The sequence below is a fragment of the Parasteatoda tepidariorum genome, chromosome 10, assembly GCF_982258835.1.
Source record: "Parasteatoda tepidariorum strain Cologne lab strain chromosome 10, Ptep-v5.0, whole genome shotgun sequence".
NCBI lineage: Eukaryota > Metazoa > Arthropoda > Arachnida > Araneae > Theridiidae > Parasteatoda > Parasteatoda tepidariorum.
The window spans coordinates 61780564-61808236 of NC_141764.1; the positions used below are offsets into that span (position 1 = coordinate 61780564).

General features: G+C 30.9%; 2 protein-coding genes across 6 annotated transcripts in view; both read left to right on the forward strand.

Moving 5' to 3' along the window:
* Positions 1–399, forward strand: part of LOC107456994 (ribosome biogenesis protein BMS1 homolog) — a 44317-nt gene extending 43918 nt beyond the window's left edge. For all 5 annotated transcript variants that reach the window (XM_043047853.3, XM_043047854.3, XM_043047855.3 and 2 more), the window contains exon 26: positions 141–399. In XM_043047853.3, coding sequence (XP_042903787.2) covers positions 141–332 — 192 coding nt within the window. In that variant the 3' untranslated portion in view covers positions 333–399. The remainder of the gene's footprint in view (positions 1–140) is intronic.
* A 2607-nt stretch (positions 400–3006) lies between these two features.
* Positions 3007–27673, forward strand: part of LOC107456991 (uncharacterized) — a 69362-nt gene continuing 44695 nt past the window's right edge. The window contains exon 1 of the mRNA XM_043047851.3: positions 3007–3297. Within this exon, the coding sequence (XP_042903785.3) occupies positions 3204–3297 (94 nt within the window). The 5' untranslated portion in view covers positions 3007–3203. The remainder of the gene's footprint in view (positions 3298–27673) is intronic.

A 27673-nucleotide genomic window follows, 5' to 3' on the forward strand; every position in this document is an offset into this window, starting at 1 on the left:
TTGTAATTAAGGTAGAACTAACTTAATAAACTAATTTAAGTATATTAAGAACTAACTTAGCTAGTAAAACTGACTTGAGAAACTCTAATTTTTATATATATTTTTTTGCCAGTTCTATTATATTGTTGTGATTATTACAGGTTTCTAAAGTGTTGAGTATGCTTAAAACTGTTCACCAAATGAAACTAAAGAAACAGAATAAAGCAATGTGGTTACGGGCTAGAGCCCACAATAAAGAGAAAAAGAAAAATGAAGCTGTTCATCACAAAAAGGTACAAGCAATGAAGAAAAGAATATTACGAAGAAAACCTAATAAAGCTCCCGATATGTGATAATGTTATGTAAATAGTGTAATAAATTTGCTTTAGTTGTTTTATAATTAAATTAATTTTTTATTTATTCTTGTTTTCATTTTATTATTACTATAAAAGAAGAAAAATACATCTAAATATATTTACCTTATAAGGTTGCAAGGGGAAAGTAAACTTTTCTTATATGTTTTCACTTTGCACATTTTAAGCTTTTTTGTCACTAAAGTAAGTTATTTCAAATAAAATTAATCAAGCAATAAGCATCGTTTATGTATCCATCACAAATGGTTGTACGAATCTTGAATGGATATAAACTTTAATGTTTTCTAAAATGCAAGTTTCTCACCCAGTTAGGGAAAGGGGAATGTGGAATTGTAAGAGAATTTAATTTGGGGCATACTACATGTTATGCACGGGGCCCAAACATAACCAATCTTAAAATTTACCTAAATATGAAGTGGTTCAAAGTAAATAAGTTTATTACTTTTACTTATTTTAAAATATATATTTCTTTAATATACATATGTATATATCATTAAAAACATAAAAAAATCTGAAATCTTTGTCAGTTGTATGCCTGAATTGTTTCAGTTATAATTATTTTGTTGTAAAAGTTTTGTATGAATTTAGAGTAAGAAGATTAAATAATTATTTATTAGAATTAAAAAAATTTAGATTTACAGTAAATAAATTTAATCAAAACTGAACTAAACCAAGATGGTGACAATTAAGTTTTATATTAACACATTGTCTAACATCTTGTGATTAACTCATAAGCGATTTTAATTAAATGAAAAGTATTTTTGTACAATTTTATGTTTTTTTTCTCGATATTATTTGTGTTCTCGGAAAATGATAATCAAAATTAAGTGTTTTTTTTTTTAAGAACAATAATGAAAAAAAAAAATTAAACAAATTTTCATTTTGAAACTTAATTTTTTTTAGATAAAACATCTTTTACATGTATCCATTTTAAAACACTATTTTACACATTTGCATTTAAAGTTTTTTGGAAATTGAATGCAAAAGTTAGATTTTACTTTGTTAAATATATAGCTTATTATGTGATCTACAATGAACAAGTGAAGGAGAATTATTAAAAAAAATTGCAGCTCAGAATACAATAAATTTTTAAGAATCCAAGAGATATTTTTTTAGTCAGTAATGACTATATTTACATCCAATCAACAATCCATAATTTAATATTTCGGTTTGTTGCATAAAATTATACATGTAAAAAGGTACATATGTAAAAGCAAAAAATCCTTATGTATGTAAATAAAATTTAAAAAAAAGGCATTTTTTTTAATGTATTGAATAAACTTTGAAATAGTATGGATTTATAAAAAATTCCAAATTCATTTTTCATCCAGCATACTAATTCAAAATAAAGTAACTAAATTCAAGAATAAAGAATGACATTTCTCTGATAATTATTATCAACGTTTATTACAGTTCTTTTTGAAAACCATAATTAAGCTTATATTAATTAATTTTCAACCAGGGCCCGAGTAACCTCTGAAGTTAGGGGAAACTTAGACTCGTTTCGGGTTCCCCTTTTTATTGTTTGGGAAAAGTTTTCTTAAATTCTATGCAAAATTAAAATGAATCTTACTAATGCTACAAATATTATTTCCAAAAGTGGCTCAAAAGCATTAATACTCTCACCCCATCCCTATTATGATAAATTTAATATTACATATGGTTGCATGTGGTTCAATGTATGGGGTTTAATCTGAATTGGTGGTACCATATCGTTGCGTAGTTTAGTAATATGAGTATGGGTGAAAGTAAAGCGGAAAAATATATGGCAAAAGCAATTCATTTTCGTCTAGTTTCTGGCATAGTTTCAGTAAGTAAATAAGTTAAATACTTGTATTTTAAAGAGTGGAATTACAAATTTCTAAAAAGTAAGTTCAATTTCTATACTGTATAACAACTATCATATCTTCAATTTACTCTGATTCTACAGTAACTAATTTTTATTGTAGAAGTCTGCTCCAGTGTTTCTTAATTAGTGCATATATTCTCCCGCTTCTGCAAACCTTTAAAAGATTTTAAAAAAATGTGATTCGAAATAAAACAATTTTTTAGTCATCTTGGGACCCCCCTTAATTTTTTCTTTAAAAAAAAAATTGGAGTTTTAAGCTCTATCTTCTCGAGCCTTTGCGGTAATCAGGACCTGTTTTCAGCATATGCATATATCAAGTACAAATTCATAATATCTTAATACTTGATATTAATTTTTTTCACATTCTTCATGTTCAATATTTTCAAAATAATTAGAAGCCTAATTTATTTGGTTAGCTTATTCACAGTTGCTAATTAACTTTTATTTATAATGTCGCGAGTCTACCAAAAGAAGTTCGATCATTCAGAGTTCTATAGCCTGAAAAAATTGGGAAGCGATGCTCTTAGTAACTTACAGCAGAAGATACTATCGATGACGTGTTTTTATTTTTTAAATAATTACTTCCCTCTCTCGGTCAAAAACAGCCAATAATAACTTCCGGTCAGTTGGAAGGAAAAAAAAAATTCCATTTCATCAGCCCACGCATAAACTTGTCCCCATATCGTTAGAGAAATAGTTGCCGGCGATTTTTTTGGCGATCGCCGTTCTTAATAACCATTTTCTTTTTTAATCTAAATAGTGTCTCTATCAATGCTGAAAGATCTAAAGTTCAAGAGGCCCATCGCTTTCTTTTCGTGAACTTAGGAAAGACACCAATATTACATCTTGAAAGGAAGAATCGTTTGTGGATGTGAGAGTTGTTTTTATCTACACGAGGATTAATTCCAGAATTAACTAATGATGTCAACCATTAAGATGTAAATGAATTCATTCTTATCTTGGATGAGATTTCACTGAGGGGTATGGTGTTGTTTTGAAGTATGATGGTTTATTATCACATTGCCTTGTGTTCCTGGTTGATTTTATCTTGGATTGTATCAAGGGGACATACAGAAAAAAGAAGTTACATGACATGTAAGTAATGATTATCATTATTTTCAATTCTGAAGTTGTTAGTTGAAAGTTCTTGTTATAAAACAATAAAAAATTGGAAAAAAAAGAAAACTTTAAAAAAAGATTGAAACTATGTTTACAAATTTATGATTTCAAGTGCAGACAGCTTCATTTCTTCGATACCATTTCAATGTTAATAAATAAAGACAAGAATTTTAAACAAATTTATAACATGTTATTTTTTGGGTAGGTCGGAAGTCAGAAGTGTTAAAATGACTAAATTTCGATGGAATTCGATTCATTTTGAAAAGAATTGTTCTCAAAATAGCAATGAACTTTAAACTTGCAGCTAACAAAAAAGCTACAAATGAATGCTTAAACTGAAAAAACAGTTTTAAGTATTCATTTACAGCTCCAAAACTGTTGCAACGAATTTGACTTCAAGCCTCTGATTTTTATGTTTTTTTCTTACCATTAAAACTTTCTGTACTCTTGTCTTTATAAGTTAGTCAAATAATGGCGAATATAATACGTGACATATTTTTTAATGTAAAAGGACAATTACTAAATATGACATGTTTTAAAGCAATGTCATTATTTCTCTAGTCGCGCTACCTCAGTGGATAGAGCGTTCGCCTTTCAAAAGGGTGCTTCAGGTTCAAATCTCAGTGGTGGCTGGAAGATACGAATTCTGCTCTCGGCTCGCACCGACCACAATGCTGACATAAAATATCCTCAGTAGTAGACACAACCATGGCTTAGAAATTCCTTGTCGTTCGGTTAACTGTAAGAGATATTCATGGTTTTCTTCTCTTTGTAAAGCAAATGAGGATTAGTTCCATCAGAAATTTCGCCACGAAGGCTAATTTGTCCCGAAGGCAATGCTTGTGTTCTGGGATGAATTCAATATTGCAAGGCTACGGAGTGAATATTGATAGTCGTAAACTCAGAATTGGGTCAGATGCTCAACACAGGTAATTAAATAATATATATGGGTCTTTCTCACGAAAACTGTCATTTTTCAGTTCATAAAATCCCAAAAAAGTAAAGGGAATAAAAAGCTCTGAAACTTTTTATATTAATAGAAATATGTAATGGCATTATAAAGAAAGTATATATCCTATAAATTATACTTAATATTTAAATTAATTAATTTTTTAAATAATTAATTTATAATTAATTAATTTATAATTAATTAATTTATAATAATTAATTAATTAATTTAATAAATAAATTAATTAATTTAATAAATTAATTTATTAATTTTTTAATTTATTTTTCAAATTAATTAAAAAGTAAATTAATTATTTTCACTATTTAAAAAGTGAGGGAATGACACTAATAGTGAGTGAATATTTTATTTTAATACATGTTTTTATCTAAGTTACATCTACCTAAAGTTTGAAAATGATTACATACTAAGTATATCTAATATTTATTATAATTTAGTCTTATATATTTAATAGTTTTTACAGGTTTGGGAAATAAAATTGGCTGGCACGATTGAACAAAAAAAAATTTGATAATATACTCATCTTGAATCATTCCCTCACTTCAGCGTCATTCCCTCACTTTATACACTAGTGAGGGAATGACGAATTCAATGAAATTTAAAAATAACAGTTAGGCCTAATTAATTTCTGAAGCCAATCACATACAATTATATTCATACAAGAAAGCAACATATAATTATCCACTTTCTCGATGAAGTTGTATTTTATTTTACTCTAAAAAATTACATGAGGGAATGACAAATGTAAAAAATTTTACCTGGTTTGATTCATTCAAATTTATTCCACAGCAAAGCTTCTTTAAGTTGAAGATGGAAACATACTGCAATTTTGTTCTATGATGCCAGTTGTTAACTTCTGAAGTTTTTATTAAAATATTTTTATTCTAAGAAGATTGCAGGTGATAAGAACATTGTTGTGAAGGAATGACGCGAAACACTGGGGACAAAGTTTAAAATAGTGCTGTGTTAATATTTTTATCAGAAATTGAATATAAAATTGATTTTCTGAATTCTATATTTCAGTATTCTGAAATAAAAAACACGAATTTGTAAAAAAAAAATTTTTATTTCAGAAACAATTTTTTTCTTTTTTTAAATCAGCAGTGGGGACAAGTGAGGGAATGACATATTGGTATATTTTAATTACCTAAAATAAATAAAAAATAAAAATTGATAATTTTATTTTTATTCTTTTGTTAGCTTGCATTCCGAAGGACACTTTCCCTGAATTTTTTTTTTCGTAAGCTGTAAAACAAACATAAAATATACTGGGGACATGAAAATGACTGTTTTTGTGAGAATGACCCATATATATATATATATATATATATATATATATATATATATATATATATATATATATATATATATATATATATATATATATATATATATATATATATATATATATATATATATATATATATATATATATATATATATATATATATATATATATATAGCAGAGGCGTGCGAAACTTAATAATAAAGTTTCAGATTATTCAATTTTAAACATACTTCGCATTAAAAAAACAATGCTATGAATATTTTGTGGCAAATAATAAAAGTTTCACCAAAGAACAATTTCCTAGTGCATGACATAAAAAAAAATGTGAAATAGAATTTTTTTTAAAAATTGAATTTGCTTTTTTCCGTTTAGAGTTTACATTACTTTTTTCTAAAACATTTAGTTTGCCCCGGACATCTTCACACGTTTGCAAGGCCATAAATTATAACCAATGTTTCAAAATACAATCTTGTACATTTTAATAAAACTGACTTGTTTATTTTTAATTATAGAAATGTATAATATTAAAAGTGAATAAAGTCAATGCAAAATAAGAATTGATATAAACATTAAGAGATTTTGCAATTTTTAATACTTTTCCCATACAGGGCTGAAGCTGTGGTAAAATGTTACCGAAAAATCAATTTTACTCATATTTTATTTGGTTAATTGCTTATGTTTAGAATCTCAGTTCAAGATATATCTGAATCCATATCTGTCATTATTGTTAAAATACAGAACGTTTAATATTTCACGCTTTGTATGAAACAATCCATAATAGTGCTAGGATTACCCCTATAAAAGCGCTTAGCCCAGTATTACGAACCAGAATTAAATTTATTTTCTGACTTTCATGCTATTTGTGCAAATTTACTCCCTCAATAACAGCTAAGTCAGAAAAGGTTAGACTGCGTCAAGCGCAAACGGCATATTTCTTTTAGGTAACCAGATCAAATGGGTCTATAGATTAAGTCAGATAGGGGGTAAAAAAAAAAAAAAAAAAAAAAAAAAAACGAAATAAGAGCAGGAAAAATATTTATATCGAAAGAGAAGGTTATTAGAAACTCGAATTATTAAGATTTTTAGAGGAATTAAGGCTGTTAAAGTCTAATATTTAAAATATAGAGACAGACCTCTTTCTGTTTCGTTTGCTCCACCATTATTGCTAATTAAGCAAATTATAGTGTGTTAAATTTTTTTTAATGCATAAGTTTCTCGTATTAATAAAGTTAGACAGCTGTATGGTGCTATTACAGTAATCTAGTATATTTTATCCGAATTTGCCTGCTGATCTGAAGAGGCAAATTTTCATTTGAAGATTCAATACAATTCAAATCAATAAGGTAACTCAAATCAGTAGGATAATTCAAATGATAATTAGCGAATCATCATTTGAATTTGCCTACTGATTTGAATTGAGGGAATATATACTCTTATATAACTTAAAAATGCCGCGAGTCACGGACGCACGTGGATCTCCGTACTTAGGTCAATTACAAGTTTGAAGAAATTTCATTTTCTCTGAAATTACTCAATAGCTCCTTTATCTCAAAACCTTCGATTTGTTTCAAAAACAAATGCGATCTTGAACTATCAGAATGGCTGTCTTGCGGTGATTACCTCGCGGGATATAACAGTTTTAAGTATGGTCTGTGGATGATAAGGACCCGATTGGAGTCTGTTAAATGAGTGGTGCTGAACACATAATATAAACAAAATATGGACGGAGAATCTGATAATAAATAACATTCTGATCGCTATCCAATCGCTATCGCGAGTGTTATTTTTAGAGGGACGTACATAAAACAGTCGGATATTTAGAAATTCTTCATTAGACACCGATGAATCATCAGGGACAAAGTGGAAATAAATAGTAAAACAAGTGGAATGGTTCGGCTTTTAATCGAATTTTATGCAGATGGTGTCGTTTAGTTTAGTTACAAGTGAATTATTCGTCGCAATGTTTATTTATAAATAATGATTATAAAAATTAATTGCTAGTGAGAAAGTTCCTTAGACATTAATGAATCATCAAGGACAAAGTGGAAATAAATAGTAAAACAAGTGGAATGGTTCGACTTTTAATGGAATTTTATACAGAAAGTCTGTCCTTTTGGTGTCGTTTAGTTTAGTTATAAGTGAATTCGTCGCAATGTTTATTCATAAATAATGATTATAAAAATTAATTGCTAGTGAGAAAGTTCCTTAGACATTGATGAATCATCAAGGACAAAGTGGAAACAAGACAGGTAGGTATGTTATTTGCGTCGCCCTTGAGCTGCACAATGGGCTATGGACGACAATCTCGAAAACATCCCCGAGGATGATCTTAAAACATGCAATTACAATTTTGATCCTCTGCAAAGGGGATGGCTCCTCCGCTTTGGTTGCCCGACGACCTGCGAGCGAAGTTGAGCACTTTACGGTAGAACAGTTTAACGAGGACCGATACCACGCACCCTCGGTCCCTAAGTAGGCTGATCGAAGTAGTCACCTACCCACTAACTGACCTCAGCCAATGATGCTTGACTTCGGTGTTCTACTGGGAACCGTATCTTTACGATCAGTCCATTGCGGGATTGGAAACAAGATAGTTCTTTTTCTTCAACGAAATGGAATTCTATGCGGAAAGTTTGTCCTTGGTGTCGTTTGTATAGTTATGAGTGAATTATTCATCCCAATGTTTATTTATAAACTAGCCGCCTAAGGCGGCCAGCTGTCCGCCACGCTGAAGGTTTTCAAGAATAAAGTTTTTTAAAACGTAGCAGGAAATCTGAAGATTAGTGGACAATTAAAGTGTTCCTGTCCTGCAATTTTGTCTTCATATCCAGTTCTGCTGCAGATGTGTTATAGCTCTTGAGGATGTTTGAAATTATATAGCTACAACGCTTAAGAAAAAAAAAACTAAAATGCTAAATACATGAAAAGAACACGAAAACGAATAAATGTTTTATGGTATCAATTTCTATTTCTATATAATTTTTTATGGTATCAAATTCTATTTCTATATCTGTTACGTCAAGCACTCAGGTATTATAATTTGATCTAGTTGTGCTTGTATAATTTTGATCTAGTTGCGCTTTCTACGTCATTTTGTTAACATCGTTTGGTTTGTTATTTAACATCGTTTGGTTTGTTATTTCTAAGTTAACTTTCAAAAAATTGGCTGGCATCAGCATTTTTATTCTTTAAGTTGCCTATTTTTTCTTTTGGAATTCGTTCCTTTTTAGCAAAATGTTTTTCAACCTAATCGAATTCTTTGCCGACTGTTCTCTGTATATATAAAGAAAATAAAGTAAATATTTTTAAAGTGTTGTGAAAAGAATTTTTAGTTGTACAAAGTACTACAATATCGCTACAAAAATTATCGTCTTCGCTTAAGAAAAAAAAAATAGAGCGTGGAAAGAAGAAGAAAAACTTATTATAACAATTATGAACAGCGACAAATATATCAAAGCGAAGCGTTCTATTTACGTATCGAATATGTTGCCACATTTTTAATACAAAAGTTAAACTTTTCTCCACTTTAATAAATGTAAACTAATGCGAACTTTACAATTAAATTATTAATTCCTTCGTATATCATTGGTTTAAGTTGTCGAAAATTAATATTTCAATTGTAAGGTTCGCATTAGCATACATTTATAAGAGTGGGGAAAAGTATATGCATTTTTTAATAGTTTTTTGAATATGGCTCTTTGAAGACGAAAAAGCAGACGAAAAGCATAGACTTACAAAATGACTGATAACTAAATAACTAATCCAAATTTTTAAAAAAGAAAAAAAATACTTCTTCATTATGTCAAAACACAATTATGTGCCGAGTTTCGTGCCTGGGCGAGGCTTCTGGGGCGATATATTGTGATTACAGACACACACACACACACACACACACACACACACACACACACACACACACACACACACACACACACACACACACACACACACACACACACACACAGCCGCTTTTATTATTATGTATAGATAGATAATGATTATAAATGCCAATATGCATTAATTGCTCAAGAGAAAGTTCCTTAGGCTTCGATGATTCATCAAGGACAAAGTGGAAACAAGATAGAGTTCGGCTTTTCTTCAATAAAATGGAATTCTATGAAGAAAGTCTGTCCTTGGTGATGTTTTGTTTAGTTATGCTTGTTTTAATCATAATATTTATTTACAAATAAATATTATAAAAGCCAGTGTGCATTAATTTCTAGTGAATTCTACTATGATTCCTAAAATCTTAAACCTCTTTTCGAAAACGGGAAAAACGGTTAAATTATTCTGAAATAAGCCCTAAGCACAAAGTATACCGAATGCTGAATATTTAAAAATAATCAACTTCATCTGAATTGATTTTAGAAAAGTATTCATTAAAAGCAATTTTTTAGGTTTTTAGATTTATTTGATTTAAAAGATTTCCTATAACAATGTAAATTTTAATGCAAATGATGTGATGTTTTTTTTCTTCTCATTTTACTGTTTTCTCAAAATATATTCTTGATGTTTTTTGGTACACTTTTTTCTCTCCAAAGTATTGAAGTTAAATAAAAATTTTGTAAGGAATTACTTCAAAATAAATCTTCATGATAGACCAAATATATTAAATGCGTTTGAAAGAACATATTTGGAACATATTTAGAAAGAAAGACTTCGTCAGATTTTTTTAAACTGTCTTTCACATGACATAACGCTCACTATTACCTTAATAAACTTTATTTATAAACTCTGGTTTCCGCCGAAAGAAGGTTGATTAGAGTTCCGCAGCCGTAAAAAATTGGGAATCGCCGGTCTAAAGACAGTCTTTGTCTATTTCTGAGAAAATACAATTTTGTCACGTTAAATTCTAATAAATAAAAAAAAACTTTTTTTTTTTAGCAAAACTGCTGCATGATGCGATGCATTTTCTCTTACTTTTTTTTTTTTTTTTAACGAAAAGTAATATAAATGTTGAAATAAGTCAGATCTTTCTGTCTAACTTCGAAAGTTAGATTAAAATTCTGATAAAAGAGTTTAGGAAGAATTGGAAGGTAAGATCAACAATTTAAAAAAAAAACACAGTTTCATATATGAAAAAAGTAATAAATAGCAGGTGAAATTTTTCGAAAAGTATTTTCCTTACAAATCGGATAAAAAATATTGAAGATTAAATATTGAAGATATTTTAGCTGTAACAGAAAAACATTCTTTAACTATTCAGTTCTTTCACCATGGTTACAAAATCTGCAATATAAATAGCTTACGTATGATTATTCGAAAAATAAAAATTTTGCAGAAATATCTTTTTAAAGGCAATTCTATTTATTTGATCCTTTGGTCTTCTTAAATTCTTAAGGTATCCGTGTTTCCACTTTAACCTCATCTTCAATACTGAAATATTTCGATACAAAAGTAAATGTAGGTATAAAACCGGCTGATGAATGTATATATATTCACCGAAAGGGAGGTTATATCCTCAGTGTTTTCTTTGAAGAGGAAGTATTCGATGTATATTACATATGATATTAGATGTCATATGCAATATTTTTGGTATATAGAAAATTTATGGCAAATATCTTTTACCCTTTTTTTTAAATTACCTCAAAAGAAAACCGAAGGCCCAGAAAAAAGATCAGTTTATTTTTTAAAAAAGGAAATGTTTTTTTAAAATTTTCTGTTTAAAAAAAGAGCTCAATTTTTTAGATTAGTAGATAAAAGGCGTGACATGGTTTTTCGAAGCTCTTTCAAAAAGGAAAGTAAAAAAGTCAAAGTTTGAAACTTGACACAAAGCTATGATTTCAAATAATACGAGGGTTGCTATTTATATTTCTGGTCAAATAATGAAAAAACAAATATGTAGGATCGAAATTGGTTTTATTGTTTTTCAAAATATTCTCCATGATGATCAATACACTTTTGCATGCGTTTGAACCAATTTTCAAAGCACTTTTTCCAGTCCGATTGAGGTAACTCCAAAACATGCGTTTTGAATGCATCAACCGCTTCTTCGGGGGTCGAAAATCGTTGTCCACATAATTTATTTTTGATGTGTGGGAATAAGGAGAAGTCATTGGGTGCCAAATCAGGGCTGTACGGCGGATGATCCATCAGTTCAATCTTTCGCTCCGTCAGAAATGCCTTTGTTTGAGTCGATGTGTGAGAGCTCGCATTGTCACGATGAAGAATGATTCGCCTGTTCTTCTGCTTTTTTCGAATTTCTCCGATGACTTCTGGCAAACAAATGGTCGTGTACCATTCAGAATTGACTGTCCTGCGTTGCTCTAACACCACTGTTGCCACATGACCGTTAATGCCGAAGAAACAGGCAATCATTTGTTTCGATGTGCTTCTTCCTCGAACAACTTTTGTTGGTTTTGCCTCGTCTTGGAAGACCCATACAGTTGATTGCTGTTTTGCTTCCGGCTCATATGCATTGATCCATGATTCGTCACCTGTGTAGGTGTTATACACAGTCTTTGATGTACCTTGAACGTATTTTTCCATTATTTCCTTGCACCAATCGACACGAGCCTTTTTTTTTGAGCGTTTGCCAGATTATGCGGGATCCAACGCGAACAAATTTTTTTACGCTCAAATGTTCATGCAATATTTTATTGATGCTAGTCATACTAATGTCCAAAGACGCCTCTATCTCACGGTATGTCACATGACGATCTTGCTTTATCAGTTCACGCACAGCATCGATCTTTTCTGGCACAACAACGGATTTTGGACGACCTGCACGGGATTCGTCCTGGATCGAACATCGACCACGATTAAATTCGTTATACCAATTTTTTACAATGCTGTAGGATGGCGCTTTATCGCTGAATAAAGAATTAAGTTCATCGAAGCACTCTTGTCTTGACAATCCACGTCGAAAGTTACGAAAAATAATGGCACGAAAATGTTCACGATTCAATTCCATTTTTTGAAAGAGAAGAACTTTTCAATTTACTGTCAACAACACAAATGAAGCTATAATGGTAAATCGTCTGCTGAATTTATGTTTAAAAATATCAAACTTTCGATTAAAATCGTCTGCGGTCGCCTAGCAACACTTACTGTTGCCAAGGCCAGAAATATAAATAGCAACCCTCGTATATGCACCCCGAGCCGTGGTGGCTCAGGGGAGAGCCACCACGAGAACTTTGACCTTCCTATTAGGTGAACCGGGCTCGAATCCCAGCGATGGCTGGTCGATACGAATTCCGCACCCGGCTTGCACCGACTACAGAGCTGACTTAAAATGCCTCAGTGGGAGACGGATAATGGGTTAGAGTCCCCTTGCCGTAAGGCTAAACATGGGAGGTCCTCTCCATGTAGCACCAATGCGGGTTAGTTCCATCGAAAAGTCCTCCACTAAGGCAAATTTCTCTCAATACTTGATCCAGGAGTTCCCTTGTTTTCCGGATTGGGTTCAAAATTACAAGGCTATGAAGCTGAACATCGGTAGTCATAAACTCAAAATTGGATCAAGTGTTCAAAGATGATCATGAAATAAAATATATATGCACCATGCCGTAAAGAATTATCTGGAGTTTAGATAATATACTTGAAGAGTTATTACAGTAAAAATCACCAATCTGGGGACCTTTTTCCACTTAGATGAAAATTATTAAAATCAATATTTTATTCTCATGTTTTTGCAAATTTTTTAAGCCCAGATAATCCAACATTGGAGTAAGTTTTTAAATAATAAAAAATTATACCAGAAATTCTCTTCATTTTTTTCAAAACTGTGGCTTTTCTCCATATTGAGGTTTTGCACCATTTTCAGAATAAAGGGTGGTGGCTGAAAATAGGCTAAATTTGACCTAACAGTCATGAGTAACTGTTGCGAAGTCTCAGCAATTATGAAAATAGTATATTATTTTGAAAAAAAAGCATAATTTCATGCGACTGCTGAGTTTTCGAAAGTCTAATAGCAAGTCAAAATTAATTACACACAAATAAGTTGCGAAAACTTTGGGTTTTAGTTTGTTTAAAAGTTTCCGCCAAACTTTTCTACGCAAACAAACATTGAAAAATTATACAAAATTCATCATTACAAGTAAATTATAGTGAGATTTTATTAGAAATATGTTAGTTGTAATAAAGTTGATCGGAATTTAAAAAATATATGATTAAATTCTTTTGCTTTTTTGGTAGTTCCCTATCATATGTCCGAGGAGAACTGTTTAGCTCTTCAAATCTAAATTAGAGTCGAAATAATATTTCATTAAAAATTAATTGAAAAGTTTTTATTCTTTAAAAAATTGTATAAAATTTTTCCAAGTTTTCAATTCGTAAAAATTTTTTAAATTCTTCAAAATTTTTAAATAATATTTTATCGACGATTAATTAAAAAATATTTTCATCCTCCAAAAATTTTTCCAATTTTTCAATTTGCATAAAATTTCTGTTGCAAAATATATGATTGAATTTCGGTGCTTTTTCTGTAGCTCACTATCAAATGTTCGAAAAGAATTGTTTAGCTCTTCTAACATAAATCTTATTCGAAATAATGTTATTTTTTTAATATAATTTTTTTGAAAATTACCTTTAAAAATTGATATCAACAAAATTTTTTTCCCTTCCAAAATTTATTTTGGAAGCTTGTTTAGTTAAAATACAAATTAAATTAAGATGTTTAATCAAGAAATTCGTTATTTAATTTAATTACAATTGTGTAGCTTAGCTATTTAGAAAATTTTTTAATTTTGTAATTTTTTGAGTGGTATTCACAATATCCATTAAATATTGCATTTTACCAAGTGAAATACCTTCTTATATTCTAAAATAATTACGTTAATTACGCAGAAGAACAAATTTTTTGTTGCATTTATAGAAATACTTGATTTGTCTAATTCGGGTATAGAGATTCTCGAATCTGAAATTAGTTTTGCTTCTAAAGTTACAATGTTAAATGACATTTTTATTGAAATGGACAAGTTTAAAAACGTTATGTATAACAGGAGGTCGCGTGAATGCTGCTACAAATTTTTAGTGGAGTTAGGACACATCAGCAGTATTAAAATTGCATGGGTAGGTGGGAAGGTACTTTATTTACTTCGCACTAGAGATGCACAATGGGCTATTGGCGACGGTCTGGGAAACATCCTTGAGGACATGCCATCGCAATTTTTCCTCTGTCGAGGGGGTGGATGCCCTGATTTCGTCACCCGACGACCTGCTTGCCAAGTTGAGCACTTTACAATAGAACAGTTTAACGGGACTGATACCACTCACCCTCGGTTCCTACACAGGCTGATCAAAGCGGTCACCCACCCCCTTACTGACCGCAGTCAGTGATGCTTGACTTCGGTGATATACTGGGAACCGTTCCTTTACTATTAGTCCACTACGGGAAAAACTTGCACGGGAACCCATGGCGAGAAATGGTGCGGAACGCGGCTAGGATTTGCATCCCTATTCTGACCTGTTCAGACGCACCTGAAGTAACAGTTCATAATAGGGAAGCGCTCCTAGAGACGTATGGTGACATTTCCGGGCATGGGTTTCTGTGCAATTTAAATCCTGCTCATGTGTCCTTACTTCTCCAGATGTTCGTCGCACGACCCCCTGTTATACATAACGTTTTTGAACTTGAACTCATTTGCGTTTTTGAACTCGACAAAAAATAGACCAAAAATATCATTTAAAAATATCTATAGCTTTAAGAGAGGAGCCGATGACAGATTTTAAATCAGTGATACCATAGTATATAAGATCTGTTAAAAAAAGTCTTATGCAACAGGAAAAAAAATTTCCAAAATGTTATTCAACTTAATTTAAGCGTTCTGGTGCATTTCTATTAGCATACTATTTATGCGAAAATTATACGTATGACTTAACCGAAAATTTAATATTTCAAAATTGAATTTTTAGTCATAGCGTTAAAACAAACTAAATGAAGAAAATATACTTTCTTTAAAAGAGAGATTCGCTTTTTTTTTTGCGTTTAGACAGGGGTTTGTTTAGAAGAAATTTGGGACCCTTCACAAAATATTTTTTCGTAAAAACAGACCCGGCACAAAATAATTTATCTTTTAATCAGACCCTTCACAAATTTGTTTATCTTCATTATTGTTTTGTTACTGGAATAAACCCTTCCCGGGAAGGGGAAAGAAAGACGGTTCGAAACGAATTAAGTTTTCCAAGCTTCCCTAAGTTTAAATTCCAAATGCAGTATTCTAAGAAAATATTTCTACTTTTACTAACATCGTGTGAACATTCTTATTGATATTAATGATAATTTTTTTTGTAAATAAATAATTGATCAATTTATATTTATCCATAAAATTAATTACTAGAATATTATGTAAATAAAAATTAATTTCTGGCAAATTTTTAAACTAAATATTATAAATTTAAGAGTTGTTTAAATTTACTTAATGCGTAACACATTTAAAGTGATACATAATTAAATTGTGATATTTAAAATACGTCAATTGAAATTAGTAAAAATGTGAGTGATTTTGTTTCCGTTATTCGTCCGAAATGAGTATTCTGTGTTGAGCAGTATAGGCTAAATACCAAATATTTGTATGTTGCATCTCTAATTTAATAGCAGCAACTGTTGTGCAGAATCTTTTATCTATTTACAATTTAAAAACTTCTTGAAAAGGGTTTTAGCAATTTTTGCAATAACAGGATCCTATTTGCACAAATTCACAAAAGCAGAATAGCTTGCTGAAAGAATATGATTTAACGCTTATTTTATATTCACAAATTATGAGTAGTTCTTTCACAATTTTACAAAAACAGGACCTTTTACAAAATGTCTGGACAGCATCCTCCACAGATATTAATCTAAACTTAATATCCGATAAACAGTGCATTTTACTAATAATTTCATATCAAAAATTTTTTTCTTCGAAAGAAGAGCTTCAGTACGTTTTAGATCATTTATGTTAGTTACCGAGCTGCCAGCTTACTAAGCTTTTTGGGAAAATTCCTTCTAGTTTCTTCTAGTCAAGTTTGAAAATTTCTTTTTCTTCTAAATTTACGTTTTAATGTAATTCTCTGTTTTGAAAATTCATTTTAAAATTATTTTCCACACCACTGCATGTGAATGTTTCAAAAGTTCATATAAATATCTTCTTTATACCAGTTCTTTCATGTTGAGGCTTTTAAATTGTTGGCAAAACTCCCAAAACTTCTGAAAGCTTTAGATTTTAATTGTCTATTTAATTGTTTTCCGCAAAAACGTAGTAGTTAGCAGCTCTGTAATTATTCATTTTAATTTACATGATCTACGGCATTTCTTACAACATGATTTCTATGCAAAAGTTATTTATATGATGACAAAATCGAAATATATAAAATTTTAAAATTGAAGTTAGAACGTTTGCTTTAAATTTAACGGGTAAAAAAACCCAATATTTATGAATAAATATGAATATTGAAAAATATAAATATTTACATCTGGGTTTAGGGGACCAGGTGGCAGAGCGGTCAGCGTGACTGACTGTGAAGCCAGTGGCTGCGAGTTCGAATCCCGCTCAGGGCATGGATGCTCCCCTCTCTGTGTTGTTCTTTGTTGTGTGAATGTGGCCCACCTTGCAAAACGGGAATCTGTGACAGTGTTGCGTAGGTAATGGTGCTCGACTCCGTGGCTTAGGTTCACAGGTGCTCACTGGGTAACGCTAAATGAGCAAACACTTCCGGCATCTTCCGAAGTGAAGAACGAAAGTTCAGTGCCTGCCATTGGAAAAAAATAGGTTTAAAGATCAGCATTCCGAATGAATATACCTAGTAAAGTTTAAAAAAAAGTCAGAAGCAACAACACGATTTAAAAAAATTAAATTTATCACTATCTAGGGTTAAAAAAAATCTTATACTGTTTTAAATGGAAAATATTTCCATTAGTTTTCAAGATAAAAGGTTCAAATCTTTTGCAATCTTCCGTATGACGTAATAAACTGAATTAGGCTTCTGTTCTCAATTTAGTTGATGAAGGATTAATAACATTTTAATAATGACCGATTGAGAGAAAGCATGAGAATCGGCTGGTCATTCACCTGATTATCAGTGCAATCAGACGCACTTTTTCAAGATCCGTTCAAAACACTGCCCTTCCCAAAAGATGCAGTAAAATTCTGTTGATGATTTATTTTTTAAACATAATACATTTTTAAATGAAATGGATTGGAAGGCACGCATTTAATATATATATATATATATATATATATATATATATATATATATATATATATATATATATATATATGCGAAACAATTATTACGATTTTAAACTTTGATCATTAGTACAAACGAAACAAAAGAACCATAAACCATAGAATTAGTTAATAAACATAATTTTTAGTTACATATTAATAAAAAATAAATGAATGAAAATGAAATCGAAGCAATATTTTTTTCTTAATGTCGCACTTGCAATCATTGAGGTTGAGGTGGCTTGCCGTCCTAAGTGACCTCAACCTTAAAATCTTTTGATGGTGCTTAGCTTAGCGACCTCTTTTTTTCCCTTCTTTTTTTGTCAGTTCTTGCTATTTTAAAATATGTTGTAGTTCAAAACATTCTGATCGAAAGTACTCATTGACACAAAGTCCAAAAATGGATTGTTTCCGAGATACAAAGCTTCAAACATGAATATTAATTCTCAATTCTCTAATACCGTCACGACATTAGCCGTAAATAACAGAAATAAAGAGAAAGTCGACTTTCACCGGTGAATATCAGCAGTCACATAGTCACTCTGGTGTATGCCGAAATATTTGTTATAACCGATTTGATCGATTTGCCGGGATAGCCAGGGCGGAAGTGCGCTGGGCCCATGTACGAGAATTCGTGGGTTCAAACCCCGCCGGCCGAACACTCTCCGTGTAGTAAAATGGTGACTGATGCACGTTAATTCTGTTGAGTCGCAAAGTCCTCCATGTTCTCATAACGGATAGATAGATAGATAGATAGATAGATAGATAGATAGATAGATAGATAGATAGATAGATAGATAGATAGATAGATAGATAGATAGATAGATAGATAGATAGATAGATAGATAGATAGATAGATAGATAGATAGATAGATAGATAGATAGATAGATAGATAGATAGATAGATAGATAGATAGATAGATAGATAGATAGATAGATAGATAGATAGATAGATAGATAGATAGATAGATAGATAGATAGATAGATAGATAGATAGATAGATAGATAGATAGATAGATAGATAGATAGATAGATAGATAGATAGATAGATAGATAGATAGATAGATAGATAGATAGATAGATAGATAGATAGATAGATAGATAGATAGATAGATAGATAGATAGATAGATAGATAGATAGATAGATAGATAGATAGATAGATAGATAGATAGATAGATAGATAGATAGATAGATAGATAGATAGATAGATAGATAGATAGATAGATAGATAGATAGATAGATAGATAGATAGATAGATAGATAGATAGATAGATAGATAGATAGATAGATAGATAGATAGATAGATAGATAGATAGATAGATAGATAGATAGATAGATAGATAGATAGATAGATAGATAGATAGATAGATAGATAGATAGATAGATAGATAGATAGATAGATAGATAGATAGATAGATAGATAGATAGATAGATAGATAGATAGATAGATAGATAGATAGATAGATAGATAGATAGATAGATAGATAGATAGATAGATAGATAGATAGATAGATAGATAGATAGATAGATAGATAGATAGATAGATAGATAGATAGATAGATAGATAGATAGATAGATAGATAGATAGATAGATAGATAGATAGATAGATAGATAGATAGATAGATAGATAGATAGATAGATAGATAGATAGATAGATAGATAGATAGATAGATAGATAGATAGATAGATAGATAGATAGATAGATAGATAGATAGATAGATAGATAGATAGATAGATAGATAGATAGATAGATAGATAGATAGATAGATAGATAGATAGATAGATAGATAGATAGATAGATAGATAGATAGATAGATAGATAGATAGATAGATAGATAGATAGATAGATAGATAGATAGATAGATAGATAGATAGATAGATAGATAGATAGATAGATAGATAGATAGATAGATAGATAGATAGATAGATAGATAGATAGATAGATAGATAGATAGATAGATAGATAGATAGATAGATAGATAGATAGATAGATAGATAGATAGATAGATAGATAGATAGATAGATAGATAGATAGATAGATAGATAGATAGATAGATAGATAGATAGATAGATAGATAGATAGATAGATAGATAGATAGATAGATAGATAGATAGATAGATAGATAGAGAGAGAGAGAGAGAGAGAGAGAGAGAGAGAGAGAGAGAGAGAGAGAGAGAGAGAGAAAATTCTCTCTCCCTAGTTGCCTGGGCGCTGCACTCACGTTCGTGGGAACGGGAGCTCGAATCCAATCTGCTAATAAATGGTGACAGGTGCACGTTAAATCTGTCAGGTCACAAAATGCTCCATGTTGGCATAAAAAATTATGCCTCTGGGGTACTGAATTGAAGATTGATCGTTCTCTGGTTCAGGTCAAAATTACGATCTGTGGTTGGATATATAAATGGATCCGCCCCAGAAACGGTTCTGATGTATGGTTGTAGCGGAAGTCGAATTCTTAAAAAGGTTGTTTCTTTTAGCAGAAGCGGTTTGGTCATGATTATGGTGAAATTAACGATAAAATATGGTTCTATAATGTGTAATTAAATTTGGTAAAGGGTGTAAAATTTGGTAATTTTATCAAGATAGCTTAGCATAAAAAACATTTCTGTGGTTAAATTTACTTTTCAATTTTGTATTTTTTATTAAATGTGTCGTAGTTACCAAAACAAAAAGGAAAAATATTGCGAAACCAAACAAATAAAAATTTAATGTTTAATTTGACAAAACAAATCTCACCTTGTGAGGAAAACATAAAAAAGTTCAACTAAAAGGAAGAAAAAGAATGTTCTATTGATTCTTTTAAAAAACAAAGAGAAAACGTTAATCACCAACACAATGTCCTTTTTTAATTTCGTGCTTTTGCAAACCTGGTTAAATATGATTTCAACAGCAATTTAAATTATGTTCTTTGAAAATAATCGTCTGCTACTATGTCTTTGAAAATAATCGTCTGATACTATGTCAATCTTCTACAAAATGCCTGGTATTGTGCAAATCATTTACATAATTTTACTGATATTTTGAAAAATCGCATCTTTTGCGATGGGCAGTCTAGTGAATGAATCTTGATTAAGTGCGTTTGATTGTATTGATAGTCAGTTGAATGACCTGACAATTCTCATACTTTTTCTCAATCGGTCATTATTAAGATGTTATTAATACTTCAACTAAATTGAGAACAGAAGCCTAATTCAGTTCATTACGTCATACGATTGCGAAAGATTTAAACCTTTAATCTTGAAAACTACTGGAAATATTTTCCATCTAAAACAATATATAATATATTTCCATATATAACAATATAAACCGTATATTTTAGTTTTATTAACCAGACTAATTAAAAGAAAAAAAACCCCAGAAATTCCATTACTCTACAGTACGGTAATTTTCAAGGTTTTAGTTTTCAATGTATGCTGGCGTCTTCTCTTAGTATCGCTACCATAGTCATTACGCTTAACCATAGTCAAGTAGTTAACCATCTAGTGAGTCACAGCTTAACTCACAATTTTGTTTTTATTTGTTTGTTTTTTATATTGAACGAAAAAAATAATTTGTAGTTTTATTTTTACATTTTCTCAGTAAACCAGAACAAAGCATAATTAAAATGTAAAAAAAAAGATTAGCTCTAAATATTATTTATATCTGATTTCTGTAAACAAAGTATAGTTTAAAAATTTCCTTGATGGCAATTTATTTCTGTTCTCCAGTTTCATGATCAAAAACATTTAAAATTTAAATTTTTTTTGTATGTATCAAAATTTTTTTTAAAATGATAAAATTAAGAATTAATCGTTAGGCATTAAAAATTTTGACAACGTAAAAATTAGTCACATTAATATGTAATCATTCTTTTTAATTTCAATGAGGCACTTTCCTCTGTTCGCTGCGTGCAACAACCCCCGTGGTGGATTCTTATTCATCTGTGTTTTAATTTCCTCTCAGAAGTTAATATTTTTTAAAAAAATTATTATTTTGTTTTTGAAATATGAAGTTATTATGTAAAGTATGTAGAAATATTTTGTCAATATGTTAATCATAACAAAATGAACTTATACCTATATTTGAAGAAAGGTCAATTGAACTCAGGAACATAGAATTGGACTTAATAAAAAAGTTAATGGATGTGAAGTCATTTTACTTCTTAACAATTTAAACGATAACTTTATATAAAACTATTTTAACCTCTCCTGAGAGTTTTATATTTTTAAAAAAACTGTGATATTTATCTGGCAACAGCAAATCTGTTTTGTTTTATTATTATCATTAATATTTCTATTTGTTTTGTTACCTCTGACATCAAATCAAGTACGAGCTGCTAAAATGAAAATCTCAGTAGAGATACATTTTATGACAATAATGGATGAACAATTATTTAAAGCAGAAAAAGTGAGAAAAAAAGTTTAAAAAAAACACTTTAAATTGTAATAACTTTCAAATAAATTGAAATATCAAAAAAAAAAAAAAAATTAATTAATTAAATAAGTAAATAAAATAGGCTTGTGTTAAGTTTATAAACAAAACACTTTCAGCATGTCAAATTTTAAGATTGTAGTAGGATCTTGCTGTTTGTAGTGTGCCCCGCATGGTATTTTTTCCTGACAATTAATAATTTTCGAGCTAATTACTAAATTTTAATTTTTTATTACACTGTACTCCCAGTATAGATATTTTATACTCAATTTATTTTTAATTTTTTTTTTAGTTATACTCAATTTTGAATACCAGTAAAATTCTAAGACCTTTGTCATTATTTAGGAAAGCAGAAATAAGTATTGCTAATTTAGATCAATGAATACAATGAGATCTCGCATTCTTAATAGCACTTGTTGCAGCAGATTATTTTGCCAGAAAGATATAATGAATGTCAAAAAGTAAAAGTGTTTCTTGGGAAGCTACGATGCTTGTCAAATTATTTTATTATTATTTTTTTTAAACGAAGCTTTTACTAAAATGTAGTTAAACGGTAGTAAAAAATCACATCAAAACTATACTATATTGCAGTTAAGAAAAAACTATTATCCTTATGAGAGAGCCTGTTTACATCTAATTACTCGCCAAATGGATGCTAAGCTTCCAGCGCAAACGTATCTCAACATCGCCAACTCTTGAAACGACGTTGCACAGCCTTCTTTTGACTTTTCTTAAATAGTGTGAATTGAGGAAAATAAAACTTATTGAATAAAAACTCGAGCTGCGTTAATAAAAAATAATAAAAATGATATCTACAAATTTACGTCTTTCTGTTCGCATTTAAAGAACAGATGGAAGAATAATAAATATTTTATCTTACAGACGATTTTTTTCTATAGTGAAACAAATATTTTTTTCCCTTCTGGCATTTGATTTGTTAAGGGTATATCACCATAAACAGCGCCATTTTTAGTGGTCCAATCAAATCCAAAGCTCTTGCATCGTCATATAATTGTTTATTTTTTAAGAACGAATATTCTCCTTATTTATCGAAATATATCGACAAGTCTAGGATTCCAGTAAGACTACGAAACCATATTCCTTTTTTAATAATTCCATGACATATATCGTAGAAGATAGTAGTAAATTTCAGTCAGATGATTTTTTTTAAAAGCTTTTATATTGTTATGAAAGCATATTTTTATAATTCGATTATTAATTAAAACGGAATTATATGCCATCACGGATGATTACTTAAATCCTATAAAACAATAGTAATTTCTTAATTTGCAACGGAGTACAGTTGCTTACTTAAATATTTTTATACAATTTTAAAAAAATCTGTAACACTCAAGTCTATCATGTAAAAAAATCAACACTTCAACAAAAACGTGTCAATCTTTAAACTATAAATATAATAAAGGAAAATAGAAATCTCAAACTTTGCAATGTACGAGAAATCTTAAGTAATTATTCCTATAACCTTGTGTTATCTATTCAAAATATTATCGTGCTAGATGATAGATTGCATAAGCGACCGCTTAAGTGATGTTATAAACAAAATATGCAAACGGGGGCAAACTAAGATTAGACTTCCAGTTTCCTTTTCGAATTCAATTCTTGTAACATGGATATTATAGCGATACAATTTTAGAATACGCACAATATTACTACATTACAGCTAATTAATAAGCATTTTTTTACGATAAACGTTAATTAAATTGAATAATTTGCTGGAACTTAAATTATAATTTAGCAACTTTAATATTAATCTTGTATGAAGCAACAACATTTGCGTTTAAAACTGAACTTTAACATATTCACACACTGTTATTGTTCTCCCATTCTGATTGCAATTAAATATGTCATTCCTTAATGAAAATTAATTTCAAATAAGTAATTTCAATTTCATCAACACACAGAGAAGTATTATAATGTTTCTACGACGTTGCAAGTTAAGAAAAGACCATTTGTGGTATGGAATTTAAGTTATTCGAGACTGCGTATAGTTCCGTTTTATTTAGCTATCAAATTATATAATTATGCTTTCAAAACAATATAAAAGTTTTTGAAAGTTAAACTCGTCGAACAAAACTTTATTTCGGGCTATTTTTATAAGCAAAATGAAGGCCGTGCTACGTCAAGAACTGGCGATATTCATATTCGCTCACTCTTGGCGCTTACCATCCATTTAGCATACATTTGTTAGCGAGAGCTTAATTTGAGCAATGATACGTAGGAAACAGATATCAACTGAAAATATTTATTTGATGTAAATAAGAATAATATGGAAATTACGAATGAATGAGACGAGCGTCTGAACGACGCAGTGTTTGTAAACAGACTGATCAGATGAGTCTCGGCGTTGCCAGATTCAGTGTCTGAAAGTTACAGTAGGGTTGAGTGATATTCTCACACCCCCACTTCACGAAAGTCCCAATACAATACTGAATTTTTTAAGTTGTTCGCTAGTCACCGGTTTGGTGAGTACATCAGCAGCATTTGATTTCGAATCAATGCAACACAACTGGATCAGTCCAAGTTCGACTTTTTCTCTTATGAAATGGTGACGAATATCTATGTGCTTCACTCTAGATGATAGCATGGGGTTGGTACTGATCTTTATAGCACTTTGATTGTCACAGTGTAATTTTATTGCATCCATGTTTTGGTTGAACAGTTCCTCTTTGAGTTGTTTAATCCACAGTAATTCTTGTGATGCTGCAGAAATGGCCATGTATTCAGCCTCTGCTGTTGATAAGGCGACTGTTTGTTGTTTTTTGGAGTTCCAAATTATGGCACAATTTGATTCGCAGAAGACAAAGCCTGTTGTTGACTTTCTGTCGTCTTTGTCGTTGGCCCAGTCTGAGTCAGTGTAACCTTGTAGTTGTCCATTTTTCTGGAAAGTTAGCCTTTTGGATAATGTACCTTTTAGGTGTCTAAAAATTCTTTTGACAGCCATCCAATGAGGTTTTCCTGGGTTGTTGGCATATCTACTAACTACCCCCACTTCAAATGCAATGTCTGAACGTGTTCCTTGAGCTGCATATATTAGGCTTCCGACTGCTTCTCTATATGGTATCTGTCCTATCTCTTGCCTTTCTTTTTCGTCTTTCGGAGACATTTCTTTGGATAGTACTTGATCAGTTGGGAAAGGTGTTGCTGTTTCTTTGCAATCTTGCATGTTAAATCTTTTGAGCATGTTTCTGATATAGGTGCTTTGGTCTAAACTGATTATTCCTTCTGTACGGTCTCTTGTGATGGTCATTCCAAGAATGTGGTGGACTTCTCTGAGATCTTTCATTTTAAAATGTTGTTTTAACTTCGTCTTAAGGTTCTCTTTTTGCTTACGGTCATTCGACAGAATCAGCAAGTCGTCTACATAGACGGCAACTATTAAAATTTTTCCTTTCTTGTTTGAAACAAAGATGCAAGGATCAGTTTCCGATCTGGAAAGTCCTATGTCTTTGAAGGTTTCAGCTAGTTCCATGTACCAAGTTCTACTTGCTTGTTTTAGTCCGTATATGGATTTGTTCAGTTTGCAGTATCTGTGAGGAAAATATTCAGGGAGGTCAGGGAATTCCATGTAAATTTCTTCTTCCAGCTTTGGGTGTAGGAATGCTGCTACAACATCCATTTGATCTAAATCCAGATCCAAGTTGGCTGCTTGAGCAATGAGAAAACGGATAGAACTGTTTCTGACTGTAGGTGAGAAGGTTTCCTCATAGTCTATTCCATATTTTTGAGAGCATCCTTTAGCTACTAGGCGTACCTTATGTCTTTCTGTTTCGCCATTTGGTTTGAATTTTGTTTTGAATGTTCATCTACTCTTAATGGCTTTTCTACCAGGTGGTAAATCACAAAGTTTCCATGTACCATTTAGTTTGTGAGCTTCGATCTCTTCTTCCAGGGCAGATCTCCATTTCTGAGCTTCGTCAGATTGCATAGCATCTTCGTAAGTTTCTGGATCCTGAGCTCTACAGAGATTTGCTTGATACACAATGAAGTCATCGTTAAAGATTTTTCTGTTAGGTGCCGTAGCTCTCTTCGGGTATCTTTTTGTGTCTTGATTATAAGGATCTTCATCTTCATTGTCTGAAGACTTGTCTGTGGTGTCTGGTTCCTCTGTTATGGTTGGAGTGGAAATGTTTTCGATTTCAGTCATGTCTGCAGTTTGGGATTCTGTTGACGTTGAGTCATCTGCTTTATTTAAAAAGTCATTTTCAAGGAATATAACATCTCGACTAATGAAAACTTTCTTTGTAGAAGGATTAAAAATACGGCATCCTTTCGTTTCTTCACTGTATCCAACAAAGATGCCTTCTTTGGCTTTTGGATCAAACTTTTTTTTGTTCACATTAGGGATATGTACCATGACTTTGCATCCAAAGACTTTTAGGTGGGAGAGGTTTGGTTTCTTTCCTGGCCAGGCTTCTTCAGGTGTCATGTTTTTCAATGCTTTAGTGGGTGATCTATTCTTTAAGTAGTTGGCTGTGTAGAGAGCTTCAGCCCATAGTTCAGTTGAGAGTCCTGAATCAATTAGCATAGTACGAGCTTTCTCAACTAAAGTTCTGTTCAAGCGTTCTGACGTCCCATTTTGTTCTGGAGACTGTGGAGATCACAGTTGTTTGATGTCTAATGCCACAAAGCTTTAGGCAGTTCTTAAGATCAGTGTTGACATATTCACCTCCATTGTCAGATCTTAAGGTTTTTGTTTTCCTGTTGGTTTGATTCTCAACAAGAGCTTTAAAGTTCACAAAAGTTTCTTTTACTTGATCTTTACTTTTGAGGAAATAGACAAAAGATTTTCTTGAAAAATCATCGGTGAATGTTAGAAAATAACGCGCTCCTCCAATAGACAATGTTTGCATTGGGCCACACAGATCTGAATGCACAAGTTCTAGAATGCAGTTAGTTTTGGTTTTAGATTCTTTAGGAAAAGGTGTTCTTGAAAGTTTTCCTTCGATGCATGTAATACAGGTGTCAGATTTATTAGTGTTGCAGATAATTCCAGTGGACATTTTATTTATTAAAATGTTCATATCTCTTCTATTTAAGTGAGCAAGTCTACGGTGCCAGATGTTTTGAGAGTTTAGTATGGCAGTTGATGCAGAAAAATTAGCAGTGTCTAACACATATAGTCCATTATTTTCTGATGCAGTAGCAACTACATTTTTATATGGAATTATAATTTTGGAATCCAATATCTTACATCCTTCAGAGTCAAAAATTATTGACTTACCCTTTTTGGCGATTTGAGAAATGGAGAGCAGGTTAGTGGTGAGTTCCGGAGCATGTATAACATCACTAGCTGTGATAGTACTGTTTTTTAATGCAATATCCACTGTTCCAATACCTATTACTGGAACCACGTTGCCATTGGCTACATCAATTTTCCTGTTTCCACCAGGTTTTAAATTTTGTATCCAGTCCCCTCTCGGTGTCATATGAGCATTACAACCAGAATCCAGATACCAGTCTGTACGCTGGTTATCTTTAGAGTTAGATTCTTCTGATGTGAAAAAGCCAGCTGTATTT